Source organism: Macaca nemestrina, chromosome 4 (genome assembly GCF_043159975.1).
Source record: "Macaca nemestrina isolate mMacNem1 chromosome 4, mMacNem.hap1, whole genome shotgun sequence".
NCBI lineage: Eukaryota > Metazoa > Chordata > Mammalia > Primates > Cercopithecidae > Macaca > Macaca nemestrina.
Genome location: NC_092128.1, coordinates 67,413,839 through 67,427,606, shown reverse-complemented (window position 1 = coordinate 67,427,606; position 13,768 = coordinate 67,413,839). Strand labels below are relative to the sequence as shown.

Sequence of the window (13,768 nt, the reverse complement as noted above, 5' to 3'; positions counted from 1 at the left end):
GTTTTTAATAACAAAATGTTACAATGTGAATCTTTACAGTTCCTACTTACATGGTCCTTGATAGCTTTTTCAACTAATAATTTTCCTCTGCTTAAACACACCTATAAAAAGACCAGAAAATTTTAAAACATAGTGCTTAACTGGAGAACAGGTTAAAAAGGTAAAGCAGCTAAGAAAAGAGAACTTTCGGGTCTCATATTTAAAATTTTCCTTTTTGGGATGACCTCTTTGGTTTTGTAGTAATTCTATTCAACATGAAAAATAAAATAGCTAGGTTTCACTGGAATTCTTTACAATTAATTGGTTTACATTTTAGTTCCTATTAAATCAAAGATTTAAGAAAAACAATAAATTTTATATACTGTTTTTACGCTATTTCACCCTTTTTTTTTGGAGACAAAGTCTCGCTGCGTTGCCCAAGCCAGAGTGCAGTGGCGTTATCTCAGCTCACTGCAACCTCTGCCTCCCGGGTTCAAGTAATTCTCCTGCCTCAGGCTCCCAAGTATCTGCGACTACAGGCAAGCATCATCATGCCCAGCTAATTTTTGTACTTTTTTTAAAGTAGAGATGGGGTTTCACTATGTTGGTCAGGCTGGTCTTGAACTCCTGACCTCGTGATCCAGCTACCTCAGCCTCCCAAAGTGCTGGGATTACAGGCGTGAGCCACCGCGCCCAGCTGTTACTTCACTTTTTAAATAAACTACTAGGAAAATCAGTTGAAATGCCATCAGCAATAATTATTTTGGAATTGCTAGTGTATTGTCTCCTTGCTCCAAGAAAGCATTAACTCAGAGAATGCATGGTCCTTCCTTGATCTCCTTTCCGTTCTTTCTTCTGTTTTCTTCTATGTATTATAACTCTTTTTTCAAGTGGTATCTCTTTTGTGACTCATTTCTTCTGTTTTCTCCTCATTTCCCCTAATTTTCAAATGGCTATAACAGGTAAGTCGAGGAGGATATTTTAAAATAATAATTTAATTACACTTCAACCTAAAAACTGAGATAAACATTTTATCTCTCATTTGATCTTATCCCATCTCACACCCAATTAAATCAATTTAATTTGTCCTTCCTTGCATCTTTCAATTTATTGGCCATGGAGTGGTAGGGATAAGATTTCAATAATTCTAGAATAGGGGCTGGCAACCTTTTTATGCAAAGGACCAGAGAGTAAACATTTTAAGCTTTGTTGGCCATATGGTCTCTACAACTACTATTCAATTTTGCCTAAAACACAAAAGCAACTACAAATTATACCTAAACAAACAGGTATGGCTGTGTTCCAATAAAACATTATAGACAATGAAATCTGAATTTCATAAAATTTCTACTTGTCACAAAATATTCTTTTGATATTTTTATACAACCATTTGAAAATGTAAAAACCATGCTTAACCTGCAGGCTGTACAAAAAAGGCAACAGACTGGATTTGGCCGATGGGCTAGAGTTTGCTGACCTCTGCTCTGAAAATAAAAAAGGTTTCTATTTCTTCTTTAAAGAATGATCTGCTGTTAACTTTTTAGTTGTAAATTATTCTAAAAACTACAAGCCATCCCTAAATACAGGGGTATACCTAAGCAATCAGAGTGTGATTACACAAGAACTATTAGGCAAAAACCACCTTTCTAAAAGACAGCAACCTTATTAAGGACTGGACAGCCACACATAATGTAGCTTTGCAAATGTTCTACATAAGTAAACTCTACTGCCACCTTGCTATTAAAAACCATGAGATCTTCAGGATATAGCTCTTCTGAGTCTCAAAGCATATTTAAGAGACTTACTGTGTCTGGTGACTTAAATGAACTTCCATCATGGCTGGGATGAGGTGAAGTGGTTTCTGCAGTATATGCAGATTCTGGACTTGGTACAGGAGAAATTCGACCCAAGGTCTGTGCAAATTTAGCTTCCTTCTTATTTGAAATAAGATAACTGATATCTTTGCTGAGAAACTCTTCAACTCGCTAGAAGAAAACAAGGTATTTTTATTTATAAATTTTTTTTTAAGAAACATGGTCTCACTGTGTTATCCAGGCTAGAGTGCAAGTGGCAAAATCATAGCTCACTGCAGCCTCAACCCCCTGATCTCAAGTGATTCTTCCGCCTTGGCCTTCTGAATAGCTGGGACTGTAGGCACATGCCACCAAGGTATTTTCAACTAGGTCATAAAAACCATAAGCTATTTCATATGCCAAGCACAGTAAAAAAGTTCAATTTGATGCAATTATTTCGTAAATTGGTGGGTTTTGTACTGTATTTTTCTGAACTTAGAACTCTGAGGAAGTATAAGAGCTCCTATAATAGCACAACAGCAGCATGTGCTGGATACTATTCTTAAATACTTTATATATGCTAATTAACTTAATCTATGGAACAGCCTCATGATACTATCTACATTTTCTGCAGGAGAAAAAGTGAAGAGAGGTGACTTATTTCATGTTACCCAGTAGCAAATAATATAATTTGAACACAAGCATTCTGACTCAAGCCCATGATCTAAAGCAGCAGTGTCCAATACAACTTACCTAAGTACTTGAAATAACCTTGGTAGTGTGATTAAGCCACTGAATTTTTTGTTTCTTAAGAGATGGGGTCTTGTTATGTTGCCCAGGTTGGTGTTGAACTCCTGGGCTCAAGAGAGCCTCCTGCCTCAGCCTCCCAAGTACCTGAGAGTACAGGCACATACTACCGCGCCTAGCTCAAGTCACTGATTTTTAAATTTGATTTCATTTTAAAGACTTTAAATTTAAGTAGCCACATATCATTAATGGTTACCATAGCAGATAATACAAGTTTAAATCAATCACTAATTTATTACACCTTCCCTTGAGGCTTCAACTTACAGGATGCAGGGAATCTTTACCCTTAAGAGTGTAATACTGTTTGAAAAGAATTACTTTACTAAAATGTTTGAAGATCACCGCCTAAATATCTGAATTTACTTATAAAGACACATACCAAAGTGAAGGTTATTTTTTTTTTGAGACGGAGTCTTGCTCTGTCGCCCAGGCTGGAGTGCAGTGGCGAGATCTCCACTAACTGCAAGCTCCGCTTCCCGGGTTCATACCATTCTCCTGCCTCAGCTTCCCATGTAGCTGGGACTACAGGTGCCTGCCACCACACCTGGCTAATTTTCTTTTTTTAAATGTATTTTTAGTAGAGACAGGGTTTCACCGTGTTAGCCAGGATGGTCTGGATCTCCTGACCTTGTGATCCGCCCATCTCGGCCTCCCAAAGTGCTGGGATTACAGGCGTGAGCCACCGTGCCCGGCCCAAAGTGAAGGTTATTAAAGATCGCCAGGGTCAGGAAAATAAAAATAGGTAGAAGTAAATACTAAGTAGAATACTAATATTATTAGAAAAATATATAGTATAAATATGTATAGTATAAAAACCCACTAAGCAGAAGTAAATTGTGAATCATTAATAAGCAGTAACAATTTACATCCATGAAAGACTTCTTAAAATATTTTAAATAGCTGTATCTAATTTCTATAGGATTTCACACTATAAATGAGGATAATAAAAATGAAGTCAAGTGTGTAACAGATAAGTTAACTTCATCTAAGCATTAAGCAGAATTTGCTACTGAGCCCAGTGACCTCCTTGGTTAAGTACAAATCATTTTTTTGACCAACATTCATTTTCATTGACCAGTAAATAATGTACCTACATTTATTTATTCCAGGGATTACAGACTGAAATGCCTGTAAGGGCCAGGCAATAATATAAATGAATAATTCACACATCAAATACTGCCTTCATTTTCATAAATATGAGGCCCTAGTAATGTCAGAGGTTCTAATACTTTCCATCTCTGAAACTGGCTATTCTAGGTAACTCATATAATGGAATCCTACATTTGTTCTTTTGTAACTGGCTTCCTTCACTTAGCACAGTGTTTTTAGTGGTTCACCCATGTTGTAGCATGAATTAGAATTTCATTTCCTTTTAAAGCTGAATAATATTCTACTGTATGTATATACAACCTCTTCTTTTTCTATTTACTTGTTGGACATTGGGGCTGTTCGCACTTTTTGGCTATTGTGAATGGTATCTTTGAGACTGCTTTCAATTCTTCTGGATGTATAGTCAGAAATGAAATTACGGAATCATACAGTAATTCAATTTTTTACTTTTTTCAGAAACCACCCATACTATTCTGTATGGTGGCTATATTGTTTTACACTACCACTCAGAGTGCACAAGGGTTCTACTTCTTCAAATCCTTGTTAACACTTGTTATTTTTCTGGTTGTTTAACAGTAACCATCCTAACAGGTGTTAAGTAATTACTGATTGACATTTCCCTAATGATCAGTGATGCTGAACATTTTTTCATGTGCTTATCTGCCATTAGTATATCTTTTCTGAGTAAATGTCTTTTCAGTTCCTCTGCCCATTTTTAAATTGGGCCATTTGTCCTTTTGTTCTTGGGTCATAGAAGTTCTTTATACAAGTATTCTGGATATTAATCCCTTAGCAGATATATAATTTGCAAAGATTTCCTGTGATTTCACTCCTAAAAATGTCCTTTGAGGCACAAAAGTTCTTAATCCTGATGAAGTCCAATTTTATACTTTTCATTTGTTGCACATGATTTTGATACCATATCCAAATCCAATGTCATGAAGACTTCTCCCTATATTTTCCATTAAGAGTTTTAGTTCTTACAAATACATCTTAGATCCACTTTGAGGTCATTTACGCATATGTCACAGTAAAGGTCCAACTTCATTTTTCTGCATGTGGATATCCAGTTTTCCTAGCACCAGTTGTTGAAAAGATCATCTTTTCCCCAATGAATGGTCTTGGTACCCTTCTTGAAAATCAATTAGTCATATATGCGAGGGTTTATTTCTGGGTTCTCTGTTTTATTCTATTGGTGTGTATGTCTGTTCTTATGTTAGTACCACTAATTTCCTTCGGTTTTTCATTTCTTACAGAGTTAAAACTCCTCAGTAGTGAATAAAACGCCCTTTGCAACATAGCCCTAATGTAATTTTGTTTCCTGCCATTCCCCCCACCTATATCCTAAGCTCAAATCTCACTGCAACATCAGTTGTAGAAACAAACCGCATTGACATATATTTTAAATGTGATTTCCTCTATTCAGTATGTCTATTTGCCTTGCAAACTAAGACTTTAAGATCCAGCTCAAACGTTATCTCTGTTGATTCCTAATGGCAGAGTTAATCATTCCTATCTCTGTGTTCTAATAGCAATTTCTACATATTTCTGTCAAAGCACTAACAACACTCTAATACAAATTATTTAGTTGTCTGAGGTTTCCGCTAGACTAAGAATACCTAGAGCATTATATTTTACTTATTTTTGTATCTCTAGGATCTAAAATAGTGCTGATATACTGGAGACACTGGTGGAATAATTTTTGAATGAATTCCCACATGCCCAAATCTTCATCATTCTTCAAAGCCATGTTCCAATTTTGTATGAACGAAATCCACAATTCCTTAGCTGGAACTAATCTCTCATTGCTCCTGATGTTCTATGTTGTATTATTAACACAATTACTTGTACCAATGTCATCTCCACCTAGGTTAGAACATGAGGATAGGACGGACATAAGGACTCATTTTTTATTTTATTTTTCTTTTGAGAGACAGTCTCGCTGTTGCCCAGGTGGAGTGCGGTGGCACCATCTTGGCTCACTGCAACCTCTACGTCCCAGATTCAAGAGGTTCTCCTGCCTCAGTCTCCCCAGCAGCCGGGATTACAAGTGTGTGCCACCATGCCCAGCTAAATTTTTGTATTTTTAGTAGAGATGGGGTTTCATCATGTTGGCCAGGCTGGTCTCAAACTCCTGACCTCAAGTGATCTGCCTGCCTCAGCCTCCCAAAGTGCTGGGATTATAGATGTGAGCCTCCAAGCCCGGCAGGATTCATTTTTGAATCTACCAAAACACAGAGTGCAGTGCACACCATACTCAACATTTGTTGAATCAGTTCTACCAGGTTATTCAATTTATCAGATATTGTTGAATCTACGCCATTTAAAGAGTAAACTCAAAACGTTATTTTCTGATGACTCAAGGTCATCATGACGAACACCAAACCTTTTACTGTTCAAGCTAATACGCCAAGGTATTGGCTTACATTTCTGTTCCTCTCCAATTGCCTTATTTCAGCCAAAACTATTTAGACATGGACCTGTGGTTGATCCCACGTTCTCCTTAGATGGTTTTGTAACACCTACTTTTCTTGCACTATTAAAGGTATTTCCCCTTTATATCAGAATCTGGGTGCTGTGCTCTCAGTGGTTAAATTTGTCAGAAGCATACTCTGTAGATAAATGGGGTATTAAGATGTTTTCACCGAGATTGTAGAAACCAAGGTATGTGACGTGGTGAATTAAAAAGGCACCTAAAGTAATGATGTGAAGATAAATTAGCTCATGTAGGAGATCTTTATGAGAAAATCTTTTTTAGTGACAGAAATAGTAAATGTGCTGAAGAAAGAAACCAGGACCCGAGAATTAAATATCATTAATTATAGAAAAGATAGTATGGGAAGATCAGAATTCAATAAATAAAACTTTTTTTTTAGAAGAAAGTTAATAAATCAAATTCAGTTGAAAATCCATAGCTTTGGATTTTTGGGAAATCCAAAGGAAAATTTGGAAAGTCACACCCTTAATATGCTCCTAACTTCACTGGTCTACTTCAATCATTTCAGGGTAAGACTAAGTATGTAAAACCAAAAGCTCCCTCAACTATTACGTATGGCAGAAGTAATTCAAAATTTGTTTCTTGCAATTACCTCAGGAACTGCTGTGGAGATAGAAGAAAGGTGACAGGGCAAGTGGTTCTTGCTTTAGCCTCAATACTGTTGTTTTAGCCTAAGGAGTTCCCTTTTTATAGGCTTTACATGTTAGACTTCTGAATATTATTTTGTTCAAAGGGTTCTACTGATAAAAACGCAAATCTAAATATCACTGATCTAGACCATTAGACCTAGAGTTAATGGGTTGTTCATCGTATTTGAGAAAGCTGTCATCAAATCACATCGGATAGCTACTTTAAGCTACTTTTTTTTTTTGGAGGGTCTCACTCTGTCACCCAGGCTGGGGTGCAGTGGCACAATCTTGGCTCACTGCAACCTCCACCTCCCAGGTTCAAGCGATTCTCATGCCTTGGCCTCCCAAGTAGCTGGGACTACAAGTATGCGCCACCATTCTTGGCTAATTTTTGTATTTTTTAGTAGACATGGAGTTTTGCCATGTTGCAAAGGCTGGTCTTGAACTCCTGGCCTCAAGCCATCTACCTGCCTCGGCCTCCCAAAGTGCTAGGATTACAGGTGTGAATTAACAGCCAGATAGCCATTTGTAGCCACTGATTGCTAGAGGAACAGAATGGTGCAGGAACTATGTTGCTGTTGGAATTAAGAAGCTAATACTGCTCTAACTGGGCCATTTACTTTCTCTGGACCTCAAGTACTTTGCTTCTAAGATGAAGGGGTCTTTTTTTACTCAATGTCTAAGGTCCTTAACACATTAAGATATGCTTAATAGATACACAGTCAATAGGGTGGCTGGCCTAGTAAACATGACCTTTAAGAATGCTGTCGTATGATCATTACGATAAATATTACTATTACAAGCATGTCACAGTGTTTTAGTTTAACAAAATGAATAGTAAAAAAGTAGAGTAACTTTTCAGAGATAGGTAAATAAAATATCATATTAACAAACAGTTCCAGGAAACTTGTTAGCACATGTTCTTCTGGTAAGTTTCTAGTTTGGGAATTGGCAGGGCCTGGAGGGCTCATGCCTGTAAATCCCAGCACTTCAGAAGGCTGAGGTGGGCAAATCACCTGAGGTCAGAAGTTTGAGACTAGCCTGGGCAACATGGTGAAACCCTAACTCCACTAAAAATACAAAAATTACCCAGGAGTGGTGGCACATGCCTGTAATTGTAGCTACTCAGGAGGTGGAGGCTGAGGCATAAGAATCACTTGAACCTGGGAGGCGGAGGTTGCAGTGAGCCGAGATAGCACCACTGCACTCCAACCTAGGCCATATAGAACGAGACCCCGTCTCAAAATAAAAATAAAATGAAAAGTTACCAGTCTGGGAATGAAAGGATCAGTTTAGACACTCAAAGACACAGACCTTCAGAAAGTCAAAGTCCAGTATGACCCTTTAAGACAGAAAAAACCTTTATCACCTCATTTGCTAAAATTCATCCAATATTAACCTTAATCCTATTAAGATCCTAGAATTTTGCCTGAGTTTTCTTTTCTTTCTTTTTTTTTTTGAGACAGAGTCTCGCTCTGTTGCCCCGGCTGGAGTGCAGTGGGGCGATCTTAGCTCACTGCAAGCTCTGCCTCCTGGGTTCACGCCATTCTCCTGCCTCAGCCTCCGAAGTAGCTGGGACTATAGGCGCCCGCTACCGTGCCCAGCTAATTTTTTTTTTTTTGTATTTTTAGTAGAGATGGAGTTTCACCGTGTTAGCCAGGATGGTCTCGACCTCCTGACCTTGTGATCCGCCCGCCTCAGCCTCCCAAAGTGCTGGGATTACAGGCGTGAGCTACTGTGCCCGGCCTTTGCCTGAGATTTCTAATTTCCCAATCATCTAATCAGTGTACAAGGTAGGAAAGTATCTCCAGATTCTTAATGCAAATTTTTATTCCTTTAATAACATTCATTCTGTTGAAACAGCATCTGTATCGCTCAGGAACAATTTTAACTGTGTGGTTTGCATGGGTGTTCTGTAATAACATTCTTAATTGTTACACTAGTCCATACAAACTTACGTAGCTCCCCAAGATTCATAATCAAGAAACTGCTGTCATCTGGAGGACATTCCAACATTACAGTGAGCAGTTCCACTAGGACAGGGGAGTCTTATACGCTGGGAACTTTATACAAGACTGCTAATCGGAGAAACCTGAAAGTTTTGCCAGTCCACAAAAGGTTAAAACAAATGGTTTTTCATTAATGATAAACAGCTGATAATAATGTTAATCTTGGTGCTAACAGAAGGGTTTAACTTTTCTAAAATGAAAAATTTAAATGATTACACAGTAGAAAGTAGTAGTTACAAATTTTTCCTTCTATGCCAGTTTAGGGTTTTCACTTACCCCTCCCAGATCCTTAATGTCCTTTTGCAGTTTTTCAGATATGGTGACAGAAGGTAAGTCAAGGTAAAATACTTTTCCCCAAAGTGGCTTGTATTTGGACTTTTCTGGCCTGTTATCAGTTTTCAGAGATTTCAAAGATGGTCTGCTTTTTTCATTTTTGACTTGGATTCCACCTGCTATTAAAGATATTTAGAATCAGATGTTTTACACAGACACTTGTACTATTTTTAAAACATTTCATTATACAACATTACAAAATAAAAATCCTTACAATCCTACCAGTTTATTAGCACTGAAATGTATTTCTTTGTAGCACTACTTAGGACAGAGGCAAAATGCTCTATATATTTTCACAGACCGCATATTGTAAAATAATAGTTGACTCAGCAAGAAATATTCTTGTATTTATTCCTGAGGCACGGGACTATATAAAACTCTTTTGAAAGATTTTCTTCTTTAGGATGTAAACTCCATGGGGGTATTTAATACTCAACTACTTATTGAGCATCTGCCATTCTGCTGAACATTCAAAACTGGTGTTTAAACTTCATTTAGCGATGAAAGAATCCTGTTACCCAGAATAACCTAGTCAAGGGTTTCAGACTGCTCAAGTTTTAGTTTCATATAAAGTTTGTCTGCATGTTAACAACTAAATGGTCCATTTCACATACAATTTGTCTATGTATTAGGAATTTAACGGTCCATTACGAAGAACTAAACCTTTCATTTCATTATTTTCATTAAAAACAGATCTGAGATCCGAGCAACTGCTTTAAAAATTAATTTTTCAAACGCAACCTGTTCTTAAATTGGTAATTACTACACATATACAAATACCTGTACAAAAACTTAGGTGGTGGAATGTTTCACCAAATAAAGTGATTGAAAATGGAAATGTGCTTTTGTTTCCCTGTTTGTAATGTTGAAACCAGCAATGGGATGTTTGAAATACAAATGCTTTCCCCCAACTTATGAGGAAGGGAAAATAAACTTTCAAGGGTTAAGACCAAAAATCCACCCACAATCACTCAATCTAATACTGAAGCGAAAAGCGACGAGCGTGTCTGACTTTAAACTGAGGATGCTGTCCGTCGCCTCCAAGGGCCCGGGCGGAGGCGCAGCATCTGCGGAAGCCCGGCAGAAGAGAGCACGGCAGCCCCAGCGAGGTCCCGGATCTGCACATTGTTTGCTAGTTTTCAACCGAAGGCACGACCGGGAATGAATCTGGGTCCGCCGCTGTAAAGGGCAGAGCGCTCGGGGGGCCGGGCCGGAATCCGTTCCTTCTTAGACAAAACACTGAAGGAGCCCCTTCCTTCAGACCCCAGAGGAGGGCGGTCAGAAAAAAAAAGCTGAGGAACCGGCGGGAGAAGTCTGAAGAATCAATGGTGGAACTACGAGGGGAGGAAAGGATTAAAGGGACTGCAGGCGGAGGAGGGGCTTCTTACCCTGGAAATGCCCTTTACTGTGGATCCTCATGGCTCCGGAGTTCATGGCAGTCGCCCGGTACCTACATGCTGGGTCCGGAGAAAGTGTCGCGCTGGGCGGCCACGAAAGCACGGCTTCCCCAGGCTTGTTGACAGGACGGCCGCCTCTCTCCTTCCGCCGGCTACGGCCTCCACGCAGCAGAGGTACCGCGTCTGCGGGTCGAGTTTCCGGGGCCGGATCCGGCTCCAAAGCGCGGAGGAGGAAGGCGCAAAGCACAAACGAGTGGGTTGCGGCGGTTGAAGATTTGAAAACGCGTCACGCGGCCGCGGCGCCGATACGCGCGCCCCGCCCCGTCTCACGCCGCGCGCCGTGCCCCGCCTCGCGCTCGCCCCTCGTGCCCGCCTTCTCGCGCCGCGCGCCCCGCCCCCTCACGCCGCTGTCCTTGTGGCGCCTCGCTCGGTCTCCGCAGGATATGTGTTCCCCTCTGCCCCGCTCCCATTCCGATGCCCTCTCAGCCTCTGACCCCGGCTCTCAGTCCGCCCCTTCAGGTCTTGGCGCAGCCACAGAGAGTTGGCGCGGCTCTGTGTTGACCAAACCTAGTGGATGCAGTTAGCGCTGGAGCCCTGCACCGCCCATCACCAGGGTTATTTCCGCCTTCTAGGTTTGCCAGGACCGCCGGCCTTCCAGCTGCTTTCTCCCCCAGGTATGCTAATTTTCCACTGGTCGGACGTCTGGGAGGCTGAAGGCAAGGGGCTTCGGCCGATCCCGGACTCAGCTCTGGCCGGGGCCGGAGCCGGGCGGTGGCGGCAGCCGCAGCCCCTGCTCAGCGCGCCCTGGGTCGCACAGCCAGCGGGGTTTTCCCGCGGTCACTGCCGACCCCGCCGGCTGAGGACAGGCCGCAGAGCGACTTGCGGGAGAGAGAGCGGTCCCGGGGGACGTCGGAGGGAGGAGGCGGCCCCCGGTCGTGACGGCAGCGACACCCCAGAACGCGTCCAGGTCACTTTGTGTCCTTGGGTAGTTGGCTATTTGCGCTGCCCTGTTGACTTTTATTGTATACAGAACTGTTTTCGTTTACTTGTGTGTAACTTTATTTCAATAATGAAGGAGTGGAAAGTAACATGACATTTTTTTTCCTGTAAAACAGATTAAAGATCAAATTAAAATGTTGTGAATATATTTTAATTTTATAAGTTGGAACATGCCTCGCCAAAAAAAAATCTGTTTCTTCGGGAGGAAGAGGATGTTTTGAACTATTTTGCGTTCCTCTACTCCAGGCCATAATAGGCACTCCTGTAATGGTTGTTTTTTTTTACCTGGTAGCTCAAGGAAGTCAGAGTGTCAGCGTTACAGTTTTGCAGGTAGGTACCTCAAAGAATAGACAAGGGTGGGTTGTGACAATATTAGCTGGAGAACTCAGAGAACACGTTTGCTAAGGGAAATGAGAGTTTGGTTTTAGACAGGTTTATGTTGAAGGCCCTGGGGCGACAGTCATGGAACTATGCTTATTAGACAGTTGAAGATGTTTATGACTCGAGAGAAATGTCTAGGAAAAGTGGACATGGGAAGAGGAAATAGAGTGATTTGATATCTCTCCAATAAAATATTTCTACCTCACGGTCTGTTGATTTTAATCATGGGGCAGTTCATTAAAGGTTAACAGATCTTGAGTGGTGGAAGGAAGTGTGGTTTAAGTAAACATATTCAATATTGTAATTTCTATGGGAACTTATTTTCAAAATACAAGCTACAGAGAGCACAAAATGTCTATATTAACAGAAAGATTTAAAAAGTTGGGAAGCACTAATATATAATGTAATTAAAGCTCTGGGAGGAAATGAAATTGCCAAGGAGAGCATGTGAAATGAGAGAACTGATTAAAAGCGTGGTTGATGAAATACTGAAAGATATGGAGGAAATGCCACAGAATTGAGAAGAGACTGCAAACATTAGAATCATATGGGCTTCACTACTTGGCCTCTGGGTAATTTTGAGCCCCAATTTTAATCCGTTAAAAGGGGGTAATACTTCTCAGGGATGTTGTAAAGGTTAAATGAACATTTTTGAATGCTTAGTACAGTACCTGGCACAGAGGAGAGCTCCTTAAGAGCTCTGTAATTATATCCTAGTGAGCGCTGCACCAGTTCCTTCATCCCCAGGACAGGTAAGATTAAGACTTGAAAAATATGTGTTTGATTTTGGCTTTTCAGGTATCATTGGTTTCCTTAAGGGTAATTTGAGTGGGTGGCGGAGATGAGTACAGTACTAGATAAAAATGATCAGCTTGAAGTTCAGACAGGTTGAGTGTACTCTTTCAAAAAAAATTGTTATTTTAGGAAAGTACAATGGAGGGAAGACTTGATCTTTGGAAGGTTTAGAGGATGTGGGAAAGATTTAAGCATGCTTCTATTGAGGAACATTTTTTCAAAAAAGGAAGTCCATTTTATGTTCTTGTGAAAGATGAGTTGTGTGTCTTATTTACTGTGAAGAGGAAGGACAGTAACATAGTTGCACCCTATGCTGTTAGACTCACCCTTGACTGCACTGAAGGTGGTAATTCCGAGCAATAAATAAACAGGAAGTCTGCTTTACTCGATAGTTAGTAATTTTCTAATCTATTATCCGAGGTTAGTTTTTAAAAATATTACTGGAACCTAAATCTTTTAGTAGCCACAGAAAGGACGTGGCTATAGTCAGTAAGGATAGAAACCTCCTTTTTATTGTCCAGTGGTCAGGTCTGTTGGTAAGAGGATGGGGTTTGTCTTAAAGTAGATCTTGAAAATGTGCTTGAAAACATTCCTTCAGAGGAAGGGTAGACATTCAAGAAGTGAATGGGGGCGGGGTTATTTATGGTGAGAAACTATGTTCAAGAGTTATATTAGGCAAAATTGGAGAACGTTGAGCAGAATCATGATCTAATTAAATGAATATGTGGCTGTGAATCAAGAGAAATGAATTTTATTAATTACCTGCCCTATCCCTAACTAGTTTTATGACCTTGAGCAAATGTTAACCTTTCTGGCAGGGCATAGTGGCTCAAGCCTGTAATCCCAGCACTTTGGGAGGCCGAGGTGGCGGATCACAAGGTCAGGAGATGGAGACCAGCCTGGCTAACATGGTGAAACCCCGGCTCTACTAACAATACAAAAATTAGCTGGGCATGGTGGTGTGCGCCTGTAACCCCAGCTACTCAGGAGGCTGAGGCAGGAAAATCACTTGAACCCAGAAGGCGGAGGTTGCAGTGAG

General features: G+C 40.4%; 2 protein-coding genes across 6 annotated transcripts in view; one reads left to right on the top strand and one right to left on the bottom strand.

The window, feature by feature from the left end:
• Nucleotides 1–10,829, bottom strand: part of LOC105475444 (DBF4-CDC7 kinase regulatory subunit) — a 32,768-nt gene extending 21,939 nt beyond the window's left edge. For both annotated transcript variants that reach the window (XM_011730669.3, XM_011730668.3), the window contains exons 1-4: nucleotides 10,546–10,829; nucleotides 9,101–9,276; nucleotides 1,785–1,964; nucleotides 51–101 (exon numbers count right to left, since the gene is read on the bottom strand). In XM_011730669.3, coding sequence (XP_011728971.2) covers nucleotides 51–101; nucleotides 1,785–1,964; nucleotides 9,101–9,276; nucleotides 10,546–10,591 — 453 coding nt within the window. In that variant the 5' untranslated portion in view covers nucleotides 10,592–10,829. The remainder of the gene's footprint in view (nucleotides 1–50; nucleotides 102–1,784; nucleotides 1,965–9,100; nucleotides 9,277–10,545) is intronic.
• A 143-nt stretch (nucleotides 10,830–10,972) lies between these two features.
• LOC105475445 (solute carrier family 25 member 40) overlaps nucleotides 10,973–13,768 on the top strand; it is a 55,589-nt gene continuing 52,793 nt past the window's right edge. For all 4 annotated transcript variants that reach the window (XR_983353.3, XR_983354.2, XM_011730670.3 and 1 more), the window contains exon 1: nucleotides 10,973–11,228. The gene's annotated coding sequence lies outside the window, so the exon portion shown is untranslated. The remainder of the gene's footprint in view (nucleotides 11,229–13,768) is intronic.